Source organism: Sphaerodactylus townsendi, linkage group LG07 (assembly GCF_021028975.2).
Source record: "Sphaerodactylus townsendi isolate TG3544 linkage group LG07, MPM_Stown_v2.3, whole genome shotgun sequence".
NCBI lineage: Eukaryota > Metazoa > Chordata > Lepidosauria > Squamata > Sphaerodactylidae > Sphaerodactylus > Sphaerodactylus townsendi.
In genome coordinates this window covers 68956662-68974394 of record NC_059431.1, presented here as the reverse complement: position 1 = coordinate 68974394, position 17733 = coordinate 68956662, and the positions used below count along the sequence as shown (strand labels likewise).

General features: G+C 40.0%; 1 protein-coding gene across 1 annotated transcript; it reads right to left on the bottom strand.

Moving 5' to 3' along the window:
- Positions 1–484: 484 nt before the first annotated feature.
- Positions 485–14624, bottom strand: LOC125436040 (fructose-1,6-bisphosphatase isozyme 2). The gene is made up of 7 exons (XM_048502612.1): positions 14337–14624; positions 12499–12661; positions 11430–11522; positions 9954–10094; positions 9084–9221; positions 2586–2705; positions 485–1300 (listed from the first exon to the last, which is right to left on the bottom strand). The coding sequence occupies exons 1-7, from the start codon at positions 14507–14509 to the stop codon at positions 1106–1108; spliced, it is 1023 nt and encodes a 340-aa protein (XP_048358569.1). The 5' UTR covers positions 14510–14624; the 3' UTR covers positions 485–1105.
- Positions 14625–17733: the final 3109 nt, after the last annotated feature.

Genomic DNA, 17733 nt, shown 5'->3' with positions numbered 1-17733 from the left:
TGATAAAAATACTCTGGCAATTTAAAAGGTTATAGTTACATATTTAGTATTACTAGCTATATCTTATATTATTGTGTGTGTTGAAGAATTGAGCACAATGGGCAAATAATAGTAATGTGATTCTTTTGGTAGATGGTATTTGCAAATTTGGCTGTCTGCAGAGTGAGTACTACTGTTTCAGATGGCATGCTGGGGAAAGAGTCAATAGAAGTCAAATGGGGTAATATTACCAAGAGCGTGAAGGGAGGGCAAATAACAGATAAGAATAAGTGAGCCATATTAGCACTATCTCTATGCTAGTTTAGCAATAAAAATAGGAACAATGGGCATTCCAATGACATCAAATGGAAAACAAAGTTGCTGATAGATTCCAGTTCAGCAATTGCAAAGTGGAAACTCTTTCGAAACATTTTTGTTGAAGCATGGTGATTTTGAAATTAACAGCCAAGTGTTGTGGAGAATCTCTTAAATAACAAGACTGTTGTTTTGCAGAACATTTTTAAATCTTAGGAAAAAGAACAAGTGTAGCTTTAGTATATAAGTGTCAACAACATAAACAAGAGGTAAAATCCCTGTGTAGAGAATTATCCACCAAACAAACACTAGGTAGCAAAACACGCACAACAATCTCAGTCCTAATCTTTACTAAGCAGGATCATGTATTGGTAGCTAGGCAAGAGTCAAGCCAACGTGGACTGATAGTGGAGGCCAACTGCATTCTTGTTTTGTTTTGATTCAGCACCCAGGACAAATATAATTAGGAAGATAGGCATATGACCTCACTGGTCACAAGGCTGGTAGTGTAATGTGGTTTAATGGGAAAGAAACACGTGAAGCAGAAAAGGAGCAGAACTGATGCAATATGTAGGGTTAAAATGTTTTATCTGGGGCATGGGAGAGATTATTTCCAAGTGGACTTTATTTTCACTCTTGTATTACAGAAAATAAGACCACGTGTCTTATATTTTATGATAGCAGAAAAATAACTTACGAAACAAACTAATGAACCAGAAGTGCCAGTTGCTGTTACTGACAACTAGACGAAATTTTCCTATATTCCAAGCTTTTCTCATATGTTGAGAAAATGAGAATCTTCTGATGATGACTAGCTACTTTTCTGGTGTTTCTGTACACAGTCAAGGTATTCTCGAACATCCTCTGGAGAGCCAACGATAAAAGGGACTCTTTGGTGAATTGATTCAGGCTTCACATCCAGCACATCTTCTGTTCCTGTGGTGGCCATGCCTCCTGCCTGCTCAATGATGAATGCCATCGGATTGCATTCATATAGAAGTCGAAGCTACAAGAAATGAGAAAACTTCTTATCCTTGCTCTGAGTTAAGTCAGAATGCAACTGAAACACTTTTCAGTAGCTTGCACAATTTCGTGAATTACAGTCAGGGTATCTGTCAAAATCACACTCCTTATTTTAACATTCATTCATTTATTTATTTATTTAAATACATTCAAATAAATAAATTGACAATTCTTATTCTGTTTTCCAGATGCGGAAGCCAAAGGTTACTCATCGTACCAACTAAAGAGACTTCAAAGCACTGGGATGATTTGTCTTTGTTCTTTATTGGCTCCACTAACTGACAGGTTTTTAAAAACAAATCTTGTTTGAGGAAAAGATTGTACACTTTTCACAGTATGTTAATTTTCCTATTTCCTGTATTTCTCAGACTTGCTGATCTTAATATGTGTCAGAACTGATGAAAATGCTAGCCTATAGGTTCCATTACAGAATTTTTGTTGGATGTACTGGGGATTTGCAAAAAGGTTTGGGGAGTTTGTTCCCCTACCTGAAAAACTGCATCTGAGTGCCTTCTCTAAACAGCAAACAACCCCATCCAAAGAGGGGACCAAAACTGCTCATGAGAGTGGTGCACGGCTGTGCAAGCAGATTTGCCCTGCCCAGGGCATTTGCCTCAGTGGAGGGGCAATTCCGTCAGCATGCAGCCACTGTGGCCTTCCCTAGCATGGGATGCCACGCTGGATGCTGCACCAACATCCCAGGGCCCCTGCCACCATTGGCGTAGTGGGGGTGGGGTGTGGCCAGAGGAGGAGCTGATTTTGGCTCCCTCTTGGCCTTAGCCAGTGTTACGCCAGCAGCCTGGGCTGCAGACTTACGCTGCCAAAAAGGCAGCATAAGTAAGTTCATTCAGAGCAATGGGGGCTTCTCATGGATGGGGAAGCTTTTTTACTGATCAAGCCTCCCCGTATCACTGAGAAGCCTCCAAGAGCCTGGCAGAGTGGCACAACATCAACGCAACAGCTTGCTGCCACTGAGTTTGGTTGTGGCTGCCCAGCACGTTCACTTCTACTACACTTATACAGTTACATCTGTCTTTACTTTTCATATGTTATGTTATGTTATGTTATGTTATGTTAAACCTAGTGCTGATCAGTAAAAATACAATATTTCTGCATGAAGGAAGTATCCTGCAGTATCCGAAAGAACAATTTTGAACTAAAATTACTCTTAATTCCAGTATTCTTTTGATGCTATTGGAGACATCACTGTTATAACAATATAGGCAAATACAATTCAACACCTAGAAGTTCAGGATGGAAAAAGATACCTTTCCTTTTGGACTCTTCTGATTAGCTGGGTACATAAAGATCCCACCATACACAATGGTACGGTGAACATCAGCCACCATGGAGCCTACATATCTGGAAGCATAAGGAGAGCTGCCATCCTGTAAAACAAACAGGATTAATTTTCATCCATTTTTGGAACTAGATTGAGAAACAGCTCATCTGTAATTCTAGCAATATGATTAAATGAAAAGGCAGCTCCTTGCATAAGGCAAACATGTGTTGATTGAGGAAAATTAGAAAAAGTTCAATTAGTTATTAAAATAATAATTGTCAGACCACTGTTCAGAGGTGGCAGCTATATTCTTAATGGCTCTCAGTCACTGAGACAGGATGCAGCTATTGCTTTCCTACAAGTCAGGCTTACAGACTTACCATACCATGTGACAACATGAGATTTCTTCTGTTTTCAGCATGTATTGGAAAATGTGAGGACAGGGTTGGCAGAAGAAAAAGATAGAAGGCAATATGGTTCTTTCAACACTTTGAGACATTCGAAGACCAGACACTGTCTCTAGGCAAGGAGTTCCTCAGAGTCAGGTGAAGTGCTCCATGAGTTGAACCCTTATCTGGAAGCAGTTATGGGCTAGATGAAAACCAACAAATTTAGGCTGAATCCAGACAAGACAGAGGGTGTCTGTGTTCTGAGCTCCAGAGTTTGCAAGATTACAGGGCACTTGTTTTTGGATGGTTTGTATTACCCCAAAAGGACCGGTTGCAAGATCTGGGGGTGCTCCAAAGTTCCTTGCTATTCCTTAAGATTCAGGGAACAGTGGTGGTCACAAAGACTTTCAGGCAGCTCTGTCTGGTTCACCAGCTCTGCCTGGCCACAGCCATACATACTCTGGTAACCCTTCAATTGAACTACTGTAATGCACTGTATGTGGGGCTGCCCTTGAAGACAGTTGGAAGCTTGATTGCCTTCAAGCTGTGGAATAGTCTACAAACAAAGATTTGTCATGCACCTACCCTTCATGGGTTTAGGTGCATGGCAAAGACCTTCCTCTTAATCCAGGCATTCACTAGCCTCCCTGGAAACCCCCTCTACGGCTGCTAGTCTAGGGTTATTTTAATGTCATGTTATTGTAATTTTAATTGTTATATTTTATTTGTGATTGTTTTTATTGTGATTTTTAAAATTGTTTTTAATCTGTGTAAGCCCCCTAGAGACACTGGTATAAGGCAGGATGTAAATATTTATTAATAAACAAACAAATAAATGAAACTTAATTAGGTCAAATGCATTAAAATGTGAGAGATTGATAAGACATTGATTTGTAGATTTCTTGGTGTCTTCCTGGTAATTCTACTTGCTTCTGTAAAAGCAATTACAATTGGACTGCTGTTTCAGTGAAATCACTGTCTCGGAAATGCACGCCAGGAACACTCCTAATTTGTTTTAAAGGGTATTTTGAGCTTTATACATTTGCTTTTTGCTTCACAGGTAATAGTCTTATGCATGGTGATCTGTGAATAATTCTCATAGAATTCAACAGGACTTACCTCAGAGTAATTACACTTAGGATCAGGATGTATTGCAAATATTTTGAGGTGTGTAGGTGGTTGGAATTATATTAAAAGTACCTGTTACAAATCTAAGCCATGCTCTTGACTTGGCTCATGATAATTCTGATTCTGTATCATTTTAATACTTCATAATTTAACAGGGTCAGCAAATTGTGGTTCTATGCATGTTTTTAAATACACATTGCGGTTACTGGTATTTACTTCAGGTAAACACGCATAGGGCTGGATTGTAATCAATCATGTGGTAAGCATGTGTACTTGGAGCTCTCTGGGTTTGTGTGACATCATTAGACTTAGTGTTGTCCCTTCATCAGAATCCAATGAAGTGGGAAAGGGTCAGAAAAAATTCAAATCTGATGGTCTCATATTGCACATCTTGTTTTGCATTGAATAAATTGGTTGGAGACTGCTCCATGATCTTCTCCATTAATAATTTGGACTACAGTTTTAAAAGGATGTTTATCTCCACAGTATTCAGAAAATTTATGAACATTGTTCCTCACATTTTCTCACAGACTAAAAAGCATTCACAGGGGCCTTGAACGGGATTGAGATCATAGTGTGGTAGAAGGCATGGTAGTTCTTTCCTCCTTTCTAGCTGCCATTAGCCATGATAATAGAGTAGGGATAAGATAGACACTTATATTGTATCTGCCTTCCTCTCCTCACTATAGTTAACAGACACTCCCACCCCAAAGCTTTTAACAGGGAAATGGCATTACAGTTAAGCCCCCCTTCCACTTCTCCCAGAGCCATAAATCTGGCCCACATTCAGCCCCCTGTGGCTTCTTTTTAGCTTGACATTGTGAGATCCTATTTCAGATATCCTAAGTAATGTGAAATTTGGCCTTTTGACAAAAGCTACAAAGATGGCAGCTCAAAGATGGAAAGCTACACTTCTCTCTGGCAGCTCAGTACGAGTGCTGTCTGCCACTGAAATCTTTATTTCTCTTTTTGTCATATGCCAAGACACATTTTGTAGCTCTAGTTAGATTGTTAGAATCTCACAAATTTCTCTTTTTCGTTGGCAAATGGAAGAGATATTGCCTAACAGCTTGGAATGGTTTAATATATATATATATATATAGTTTAATATATATCTATATATCTATATAATCTATCTATCTATCTATCTATCTATCTATCTATCTATCTATCTATCTATCTATCTATCTATCTATCTATCTATCTATCTATCTATCTATCTATCTATCTATAGAGAGAGAGAGAGATGATAGATAGATAGATAGATAGATAGATAGATAGATAGATAGATAGATAGATAGATAGATAGATAGATAGATAGATAGATATAGATTAAACCATTCCAAGCTGTTAGGCAATATCTCTTCCATTATATAGCAACTATCCTATATATAAATGGAACCATGCGTTTGTTGCTTCAAGAATAACCCCGCACCTGCTGGCCCAAAAAGCAGCTCTAGAAAGGGGAATTTCACAGACACTTACTCATTCCCCCGACTGTGTTCTTCACGTACCTCCCAGCTGTCCAGACGAAAACACACCTGAGCCAGGTAAAAACATCTTTTTCCTGGCGCTGACCAGGCTACATGAAGCTGCCTGTGTTATACCCTTAGAGATGTTAGTGTATCTCTTAGGAGAAATGTTAGGCGCTCAGATGGCCAGATATGAGCAGTGAAAACAGTATATAGGCAATAACTCGAGTGGACGTGAAACACATACACATGTTGCTGTGTGAGACATCAGGTGGGGTTCCCTCCCTCACATGCAGATACCTTTCACTCTCTGTGCCTCACTCATGACTACCACACAACACACCTACTCTCATACACATTCAGAGGAGGGAGAGGGAAGGGACGGAGGGGGAGGAATGCAAGGGAAGAGAAGTGAGGGAGGGGACAGAGAGTGAGGGGTGGCATGCAAGGGAGGGGAGGGAACGGGGCCAGCATTTGGATATGCCCCACCCACCCAACAGAGGGAGATGGAAGGGAGGGGTGGGGAGGGGTGGGGTGGGGTGGGGTGGCATGCAAGGAAAGAGAGGGTGGGAGAGGGAAGGGATGGAGGGGGTGGCATGCAAGGGAAGAGAAGTTAGGGAGGGGAGAGAGTGAGGGGTAGCATGCAAGGGAGGGGAGGGAGGGGGCCCAGCATCTGGATATGACCCACCCACACTAGCAAAGGGAAAGGGGAGGGAGGTAGGGGGAGGGGTGCCATGCAAGGGAACAGAGTGGGGGAGGATGCGGTCACACACATCAATGACATCACACAGTATCAGCCTGCGCGTTTCCATGAGCATGTACTGCTGGCTTCTGCAATTGATTTGCTCCTACTGTTCCTTTCCCATTTTACCACAATAAGCCACAGCAATGCGTGGCCAGGCCCCGCTAGTGTTAAATAGGAATGGTGACAGAGTTTTAGGCCCAGTATTTCCTGCTTGAACCCAAGGCCACACTTGGCTCGTTATCAGCGCTTGGGGCTTAGATGGCTTTTCTATTGCTTCACTTTTGTAACTAGTGATTCAGGCATACATCCCCCTTATCTCTCATTTCCTGGGACAAGGAGAGAGTCTTTCACAGACTACAATTCCATAACAATGCTCTCTCAAACGCTTCCTTGTCTTGTGCAAATTATTAAGTGGGAGGGGGGAATGCCAAATGAGCAAATGTTTTCTGATATATACCAGGTACAAAAGACAGAGCCTGGCTTCTTGGACCTGGGGTACTGACATGGCTCAATAAAAGCTCTTGATAACTTCATGAGTCTCAATTATTGACTGGTGTAACAGACCTTTACACAGAGTAACATATGTCTTGCCTCTCAGGGTCAACCTAGACACGACATAATCATTGTGGCCACTACTAGGATGCTACCACCATTTTAAAGGGATTTTAAATGCTGTGAGGCCACCATGAGGATAGGACCATTTTAAAGTGAAGTTAAAATGCTGCACTCTTGTCTCCTCCTCCCTTCGGTGCTCTTTTAAGTGCCAAATCACCTGGACGGATTTTAGCACTTGATAAAGCACCAGCAGTGGCAGTGGGCAAAAGGAAACAGGATAATAAGATCGTTTCAGAGTGTAGCAGAGTTTGTCTGCAGTAGAACAGCTTGATTTGAGTCCAGTGGCCCCTTAATGACCAACAAGATTTTTGGAGTACAAGCTTTTGACAGTCAAAGTTCCCTTCATCCAAATGGGGAAAAGAGTGCCTCAGCCTGTGCTTTAAAATAATGTGTATTTTAAAGTATTTTAAAATAATGTATTTTAAAATAATGGTGGCCACAAAGATGCAGTCAAGTCTAGTCTGGCTTTCAGAAACAGTCTATGACTGCAGATCTCCAAAGACCATTTGATATTTATACTATGCTCCTGTTGAAAGTCAAGCCCATCATTTGTGATAAGGGTATAGAATATGAGTAAGTTTGCTGCTCCCATATAATAAGGCATTCTCATGTTTAAAACCAAGAGAGTTCTTGACACAAGAATATGCAGCTTTCTCTTGTGATATGCTTTGTGCTCTTCCTTCTTTTTGTTCAGATATGCTGTGTTGTTTTGCACCTGTATTTTAAGGAGGAAGTCCCAACCACACCAGCAAAGGGAAAGTAGTCTAACATGAGCTGTATGGTTATGCAGTTTGTGGGCTAGCTGGCAGATGTTTGAGCACCCCTGTACAGGGGATGCCAGAGAATGTTTGTTTCCAGTTGAGGAGATGCCAGAAAGCCTAATGATACAGTAGATTACTATTCAGAACACCAGTGACAATGAGTTCCAGTCAGCAGTAAAAGACAGATCCAGAGTGGGGTTACCTATGATGAATTTACTGGTGATGAATTTGTGACCTGGTTTTGTCAGTCCCTCAACCCTTTCTGATTAGATCTCTTGCTCTGTTGACTGGAGCCTATTATTTGTACTCTGCTAATGTAAGTATGCTAATGTGACACCCTGGTCTTTTGTCTGCTCTTTGAAAAAGCATTGCCCCTCTCCTTCTTTTGTCTGTGTTCACTATATATTGACCTACCCAGTGAAGCAAGTTTGTTCTTATCAAGTCTAAGAACATGTGACCTGCATAATGAGTGCATTAAAAAATCCTGCCTTGTAATCAGATAAGCTTAACAGACTTTGTTTTTGGATATTTGTGTTTAGAAGTTACCTATTTCTAACAACAGAACATTTCAAACACAACATCTGTTAAGTATAGTTGACCTATTTTCATTGGCTAAATTCAGACACATTCAGAGTAGCTAGAATTCATGTTGTTCCAAAGAAAATGTCAAAAATGAACTATTAAGTGTTTTGGAGAACTTGAAAGCTTCTGGAATGTTTTGTGTCATTTTGGTTGGCCTTAACAGACTCATAATGCACTCATTATAATAAAGAGTATTATATTGATATCATTTCTTAATTTTGCCATTGTGGTTTTGTCTTCTTTGCACAAGCTCAAGGATGTCTAATACTAACTTGGTCATGTGCTTCTCCCAAACAAGGAGGAAACAAAAAGCCTTAAGAGCATATTTTTCTCTACCCCTCTCTCTTAACATTCATCTTCATGGTCACTGTTGTTTTCTTTTAACGTCAGACACCAAAAAAATGCCAGTATTACCACTGTAAACAAACCATGCTCAAAATGGTGATAAACCAGGTAAAATCCTATCATGTTTACTGTCAGAAAAACCAGAGAGATGCAACCAAATCAAATAGAGTGGAACTATTACTTAAACCAAAATCCCAGTGACGGAGATGCCAAAAAATATAAAAGCATATTGCTACTGCTTCAAAATCAGTTAATTCTGTATTCCTTGAAAGCACTGGTGTCTTCTGCTAAGACATCATCAAAGAAACATTATATTGTGTATTGTCTTGCTCAACAGGATTGTGTCAGCTAATGCTAATGTGTGTGTGTGTGTGTGATCAGATTCATTCCATTTAACAAATGGCAATAACATCTCTCAGAAAAGGTACAGAAAAACTGACTTATTACCTCTGGAAATTTCTTCTTTTGCAAATATTCTGTCATTGCAGGGTCAAAGTATTTGGCATAACCCTCATTAAGGCTGTAGATCTTTCCTTTCTTCTTGATTTTCACATCTTTTTCCACCAAAATGAACTCACCAAGAGCCTACAGAATAGTTGGGAATATCTATTAATGTATGTTATAAGGACAATCCCGGTCCCATGCAAACACAGCAGGAGATGGACCGGTTTATTTTTCCTGCCTCGCCGCCTGCTCTCCCCACCCCACAGCTACAGCCAATCAGAATGTCAGAAAAATGAGAATGTTCGCTCATGCGCAGGAATCTTATGTAAACCGTTCATGTGGAAAATGAAAATAAACCAGGGGCTCATGCATAATTCACTGGAGCTCTTCCTCCTGGCCTGAACACGCTGACAGGGCAGCCTTACGAAGGGAGTAACCGAGATAAAAACACCCTGGGATATATGATCCTGGGTCTATCCCAGGATATTTTGTCCATGGGGAAAATGTCATAGATCACCTTTCCCCATGGTTTTTGTTTTCCATCCTCCACCTTAAAAAAACCTGAAACTTCACTGCCAATTAGTTTTCAAAGTACTCCTTGCTGGCTATGCCATGCTTATTAATCAACAATGATGTGGCCCTCATTATTCCATCATGGCAAGACAGTTCAAACTGAGAACAAGAAGTATCCCCTTCTTTTGAAACAGATATCATAGAGCCATACTGCAGAAACTTATACTTGTTGCGTAAGAATTGCTAAAGCAAGGAGTGAAATTTTTTTCCAAAACACCCCTTCCTTATTTGGGTTCAGTTCTATCCAAAGAAAGCTAAAGAAGAGAATACTATAAGTAGTAAGTAGTATTTATGGAGTACCGGGTCCAACATGAAGCAATCCACTCCTTGCCCCGTAGAAAGAGCCACCAGTGTTGCGCTGCCATATAAGGCATATCCTGCTGCGACAATGTTGCGTCCGGATTGAAAAGCATCTTTTTCAGAGGGTTCATCTTCTGTTGTCTAAGGGAAAATTTTTTTAGCATTTATATATATTACTACAAAACACATTTGATAGGGAAAAAGTTGAAACATAATAAGAATTTATTCCAAAGTATGAAGCAATCCTATCATAACAAATCCTTTCATGAATTTTCTATGCCTGATATATAATAATATATAATTAGATATAATTAGATATAATTAGATATGTTCTAAGAGGATTTAAGAGAATTTTCAATGAACATTTATCACTAAATTGGAAGCAAATTCATACAACTGTTTCAAAATGACAGACAGACAGACAGACAGAGTGATCTTGCAAATGCATGCCTAAATGAGAACATCCCAAGTGGTTTTTGAAAACCCTGAAACATCTGTTTTAGCCTTTTTAGAAGATAACTTGCAAGCCTACCATCTGCAGACACAATCACAATTCCATATTCTCACAAAAGGAATAGTCACACTGAGATGATTTCTGCACCTCTGAATATTCATGTGAATTCAACTGACAGCCATTGCTGGACTAATAACCGAAATATTTCCAGAATGTTCCTCCTTAAGATTTTCAACCTAAGGTTTTGATATTGTCATTGTGGATACTTTAGTATGGAGATACTGACCTGGAGCTGGCAACAGTAAATCTTGAGTAAATACCAAAACAATGGATTTTACTTCGTTTCAGTAAAAAACTGAACTTTTTAATTGAATTTTTTGTTACTAGGATTTATAGTGCTATTCTAAGCAAAGTTAAGCCATCGTAACTTTATTGAAGTCAGTTGACTTAGACTAGCATAAATCTGCTTAGGCTCTCACTGTTAGTATTATGTCAACTCAAGCAAAGTCAGTGACAGATTTGTAAGTAACTCAGAATCAGTCTTGAGCAAAAACAGTGCATGTATGGTGATTCAGATGGGGGGGGAGCTCCTGTCACAGTCCTTCCTGCCACTTATCACTCCCCAGCGCTCTCCTCAAATGCTTTTCTCTCAGTTGGAATCACTTCTGCATTGAAGTCTGGCTGAGGAAGAAGCGAAATGGTGAGGGGACTAGGGATTGCGTTACCACTTGCTCCTCCCACTTCTCCTTTTCTCTTCAACGTGGGTTCACATTTTCCATAGGACCGAGGCAGATTCTGTTTTAAACTGACAGATCTGCTGCTTGCATATAGTCACAACTTAACTCCAGCTGTTTTGAGGACATTGTGGTAACTTATTGTAGTCTGTCTTGTATTCTTAAAAATCGTCTTTTAGTGCTGGAACTAGAAGGGAAAAAGTCTGCTAACCCTGATTTGTTTTTTTCTGGAAGAGTTGCACAACTTTTCATTTCCTTTTTCAGTTTCCCTTCTCTTTATCCATTTACCTTTTTGTAGATAGCAAAGATGGTTCCTATGGAAGCTAAGCAGTCTATATTGGACGAGCCATCAAGTGGATCAAAGCACACCACATATTTACCCTGGAAGACAAGAAACAAAAGAAGTCATAAGCAATCATGCCAGTTTCTAGGAATGACACACTTTGTTTGGCAGGAGCTATTTTAAAGTTGTGCAAACAAACATGTAGCTAGTCTGGTTGGAGAGCCAAGTGGCATTCTTGTGGTTAATCAATGGTGCTTGATTCATGTTGTCCTACAAAATTATTGATGATGAAATACCAGCTTGAAGAGGCATCATATATAACAAAGTAACAACATGGCAGTGAGGAATGACTGTGGCAAAAAAAAAAGCCTAACAGCCAGGTGCTAGTTCTATCTGCTATTCTACTTAATTACATGGCCGGCTTTCTCTGTGTCACAAAATAGTTTCTCTCGTTCTGTTTATGATTGTAGTGCATATTTGCATACAACAGCCCAACCAACACACAGGTTTATCTTAATAACACATTGTTTTGTTCCCGGAACACTCCCAACCAGGCACGTAGGTAAGGGGGGGTGTCACAGGTTCAAACCCCTCCCATTACATATCCGGCTTGCTTGAAACAATGCATGTAATAGAACAGCCGAATAGTTGCTCAGTCACCAAACCCACCCTATAAAAAATCTATACCTACGGCACTGCTCCCAATGCAACATTAATTCTTGCTCAGAAGTAAATACTACTGAATGTTATTTATTTTCTATTAAGTGTGATTAGGACAGCAGTAGAAGTTCTCCAAAAGATAGTAAACTTTAGTAGCTCAGCACCACTCTAAACATAATTTCCCCAGATTCTGTTCATGTATCCTTTTCTCTATGGTTCAGTTTAGCGACAGCACTCAGCCTTTATCACTCAGTATTGATTAGCCAATTCTTTCTCCACTTCTTGTATAATAGATCAGTTTTCTTTAAAGCTGCTATGTGAAGAACTTATTTTCCTCCAGCTATACAATTGTGCCACCTGCTGCTTAATTAAAAAAACAGTCCTTCTTCCCAACTTCTTGGGATGCATACAGACCCTTTTCTCTTTGGGAGTGATAATAGCTTCTTTGTTCTCCTCTGAAACCAAAACACAGGTACTGTAGGAGGACTGGAGCATGTTGATAACCAGAGAATTGGATAACACATCAAGCTTCTTCTGTTCATCGCCAGTCACATTCACTGTGCCTGCTATTCCATACCTGTGAGAAAGTACATTATTATTACTATGAGAAAATAAAACCTGTAAGAATGTTATCAGTATTATGGGGGTGTTTCCTTGACTCTTATTTTCTCATTCTTAGTTTTTTACCCTGAAATTATTTAGTGTACTGTCACTGACTACATTACAGAATAGTCTCAAATGGTTCTCTTTTAAGGCCAGTAGCTTCTAATCCTTATGTATGCCAGTGGTGCTTACCTTGACTGGACATTTCTGCCTTCAAAACATACCTGCAAGATCACCGGCTTTCCAGTGATATTTGCAATATTGCTCCTTTGATATGTAGGCAAAGCTCCCACAATCAAGTGGTGACTTGCAATGCCACCCTAAGTAGAGTTATATGATCCTTTTAAGTCCATTGACTTCAATGGAATTAAAAGGGTGTAACTGCTTAGAATAGCACTGTTAGACTCCCGGCTTTCTATCTGCAGCTGCAACACACTGCCAGATAAAAACTTCATTTGTACAATGTTGCATGTATAATTATATAATCTCATGGCTGAATAAAACAAATATCGCAAACAGCATGGCAAATATCGCAAACAACATCTTTGTTACATCTATGCAGAAAGCTGTTAGGAAGAACAGACAAATTCTTGTGTAATAAAGATTTCACCGGCTTGTATTTTCCAGCCTAATGGCATGTGTGTGTAAAGCTGACCTATGGCAACTCAGTAGGATTTTCAAGGCAGGGGGCTAGCAGAGCTGGTTTGCCATTGCATGCCTCTGTACAGCAACCCTGGTATTCCTTAGAAATTTCCCATCCAAGTACTAGCCAGGACTGACCCTGATCAGCTTCTAAGATATGATGAGATCAGGCTAAGCTGGGTCATCCAGGTCAGAATCACCAAAATAATAACTGATGTGTGCCGTCTAATAGCAAGGTACATTATTATGATTGTCACTGATTAAAGGCCTGGATTTCCAGGGCAGGTATAAATAGACCATGCTTGTACAGTTTTTATCTTGCTAAATTTGTTTTGGTTTTTTTCTATTACAGATGTAACAAATAATTTTGATGTAATTTAATCTGCTTATTTTAATATTATCATGGTCAAGTTAAAGGAATTCATGATGAATGTGCAGCTTAGACTTGCAAGTCTGAATGCTTCTTCTCTTACAGTAGAAGCTGAATTGACTGGCTTGACTGCTTGTTTGACCTTGACAGCATTAGAAGTGGCACACAAGAACAGCAGAACATTCTCATTTCTTCAGGCTGCTGAATTACATAAATGCTGTTACATGTCCCATAGAGATCTATGCCACCATTCCTATTATGGACTACCAGAATTCTGAATGGGGGATGCTCCAGTTGTCTTGAAAAGTATACTAATAATACTTTCCAGCATCATAATTCTTGTGCATGACATGACTACAATAAGTCAGGGAATGCCGGCAATAGGTTTCATTCATGCTAGTATTTGAATCAGATTGTTTTCCCTAAACTAATGTAAGTCAAACAAGCACCTTATTGCTGACCATTTAAGAACACTTTTTTTCCAATTGCAATAAACCTCAAGTCATGTAGAACTCTCAAACTGCAATTCACAACATAATTTTTTTTAGAAACAGCATGCTTAATTCGAAGCATGCCTTTCGCACCATATGACACCCCACCTGAATCATTTTCATTACTCCCCATTCTGGCAACTCACATGTGAGCAAGGCCTGCCTTTCGGACTGTTGAGGAGATGGCCTTTATAGCAGTTAGCATCGAGTTCAGCAGCTGTGTAAGCTCCCCTGTTGCACCTTTAACTCTTCTTCCCTTCTCCATAACATATCGATTAAGGGTTAACATGTCTGTTTCAAATGGTGTCCTGTCTGACATCTTGGCAAGCAGATAGACCTGTTATCTTTGCTTAAAAAAAATGGTTGTTGTCTTCCCCTTCAGTTGCTGCTGCTGTTCTGAAGCAGTTTTATTTTAAGGAGAAGCTGATGGCTTGTGTGCTAGACAGGGTTTACTAAAAGGTTCCTGGGCCCATGTGACTTAAATGCTTGGAATAGACAGGCAGAGCAACTGCTCTGTGTCTTCCAGGCTACCACTAAGTGATTGAAGTATTATTGATGAACCTGTGCCTTTTGGTTAACTAAAGCATCAGAGTGTAATAAGTGTAGATGTGCAAGAAACTGGTGGAGATAAGTGGGCAGGAGCTCCCCCTCTCTCTGGCCCTTTCATTTTGCACTTTCCGAACATATTTTCCTTCACTACACATGACAAGAGCTCCACAGAACTGTCATGACTTGGTCCCATTACCTTTGGAATTCCACCTGTCAAGTAGAACAGCTAATAATCAGTGGCCAGACCTCCACAACAGCAGGCAATGGGCTTCTTCCAAGTCCTGCTCTTACACCTCTCCTCTACAAATACACACAAGTCTGACCCCACAAACTGACATTGAAGAGGCAAGCTCAGTTTGCAAGCAGACAATCATGACAGACACTATGGATGAGTGTGCTACGCAGCTTAAGAGACACTTCCTCCAATCTATTATTCCCCAAGCAAATCCATCATGACTCAATCCCTACCCATTAATTTCAAGGAGGAGATAGGAATAAGCAACAATATTCATGCCACAGTGTAGAGGCAGCCACAATCCAGTCATAGCAGCTGTTTAATGCTCATCATGGGACAGTGCAGGACAGCATTCCATCTTCACTCCAGGAGGACAACTTTTAATTTAGTGAGAGGAGAGAAGGAAATTTAAAAATGGACTGAGGCGCATTCCGCACTGGCAGGGATAGTGGCGCACCACCAGCATATATGATGTTGGTGGAGCCCCGGGGGCGTTCGCATGCTGAGATACAAGTGGTCTTAGAGCAGCCGTGGCCCGCAGGTGCACCTCTGCATGGAGTCGCCACCATTTTTCTGTCCCCACACTTACCTTCTCTTCCTGTGGAGCTCTGCATGGAGAGAAGGTTAGTATGGGAAACATTGGAGGCGCCAAAAAGCAGCACCTGGAGGGAAACACTGCTTCATTGAGCAAGGCAGGGAAACAGCATGGCGCTGCCTCATTTTGAAGGCGGCAGCCGTGCGAACAGCGCCCCTGGAATGTTTGTTTTTACAGTGTTTTCCAGGGGCACTGTTTTGGGCCTGTGCAGAATCCGCCTGAGAGAATGCTATTAAAAACAGAAAAATAAAATGTTTTGAAGACGTTTTGGGGAAGAGAGCTGTGCAAACTTCTCCCCCAGAATGGTTTTTAAAACATCCTAAAGACACTTTATTTCTGCTGTGCAGAATTCACAAATGATTTGCTGAAGACTACAGCAAGAGTTACAAAGCAAAGTGTAGATTTGGTTTTCCCCTACCCAAATGGGCTTTGTCTGGTACAGAAGTCTTTGCAAATGCAATACTCTGGCTTACAGTTTCAGAGCCCCTTCATAAATGATTTGGTTTTCATTTAGATGATTATCATGTATTTCTATTATGTAAGAGGATTAGTTGTTTCTAAAAGATAACTCTCATCTTCCAACTGAGTGTAAATATTAGCTGCAGTTGAGTTACTGACACCATCTGTAATACGAGCCAATGACCTTTCACCAAATGCCATAGTTCTTTAGTCACTTCGTACAGGAGGAACCAACATTTTAATGTGGTGCTCTAGCTAACTTTGAATACAAATTGTTTTGGAGTATCATGGATGCATGCCTTCTTAAGAATCCCATTTGCCAATTTTTGTAGCGTCTTCATGTCAGTGATGAAAAGCAGAGAAATGGAAAGAGATGAACACATTAAGTGTCATGCTGTTGTTTCAGCTGTGTCTTGGGAAAATGGGAGGAATTCCAGAGGTTTGGGTGGGTTTGTTTTCTGTTTCACCTGATTTGCACTTTACTATAATTTTGCAAGCAGTACTTGTGATACTAGAGTTTCCATTTTGAGTCTTTTTTTGTCTTTGCAAATTATGCCATGCAATCACATTAAAAAATTCACAATATATTATGATTTAGCAAATGCATGCTCTGGAATGTGTTACAATCCTGCAAGCAGACCCCCCCCCCCAAAAAAAAATCCCTCCTGAAAATTTGTAGCCTCCTTTGTAGCATATAACAATGGCATTCAAGTCAGCCAGCATTTCAAGAAGAGCAGAGGGGTGTCTTTATTTTTTAAAATGTAAATGCTGTAGGTCTATTGCAGGAGTGATAGACCAATGAAACATTCCCCCCCCCCCAAGAAAAAAACGGTATCAGGCAACCTCACCCATTGGAGGATTCAGCAACAAGAACAAAATGGCAGCTTAGCACGACGGGAATACTGTGTAAATGAAAAAATGTGGCAAAACACCACTGCAGAGCAAATAGCCTTCAGATAAATTCTATATGCAAAAATTTAGACGAAAAATTATATTTGAAAACAAATGGAGAACATATTGCAATATTGTAGACTTTTCACAAGGGGAATATAAAATGTAACTAAGAGAAGAATTAGGGCATTGTGGGTTTTCCAGGTTGTATGGCTGTGTTCCGGTCGCATTTTCTTCTAACATTTTGCCTGCATTCTCTGAAGATTCCAGCCACAGATGCAGGCAAAACATCAGGAGAAAATGTGACTGGAACATGGCCATACAACCTGGAAAACCCACAACACCCTTGTGATTACGGCCATGAAAGCCTTTGACAATACATAAGAGAAGAATTAGTGGCAGAAGGGAATACCTGTCATTGGTTCTTCTATGCTCAATCATTAGAAAGATTTAAAACAGAATGGGGGGGGGGGTTGAATGTTCTACAATGTTCTACAACAGGAGGTACAATTCTGTATGCATGACAAACATATTATTCCCCAAATATATATGATCTTGATAAGAATTGAAACAGAAGAACAAATTAAATATTATATGACGAAATGTGCCATTAACTTTGGGTATAATACACAAATGAAACAATAGGAAAATAGGTGGTTAATGGCTCTTAAATTTACATTACGTGTCAGTCAAAGAAAATTTCTATTAAATGATGTATCTATCATTAGTAGTCATCAGGAAAATTGGCAAAAATGTATAAAACATTACAAATGTGTATTGGAAATGTGAATATAATGAATGGTCTTTTCATCAT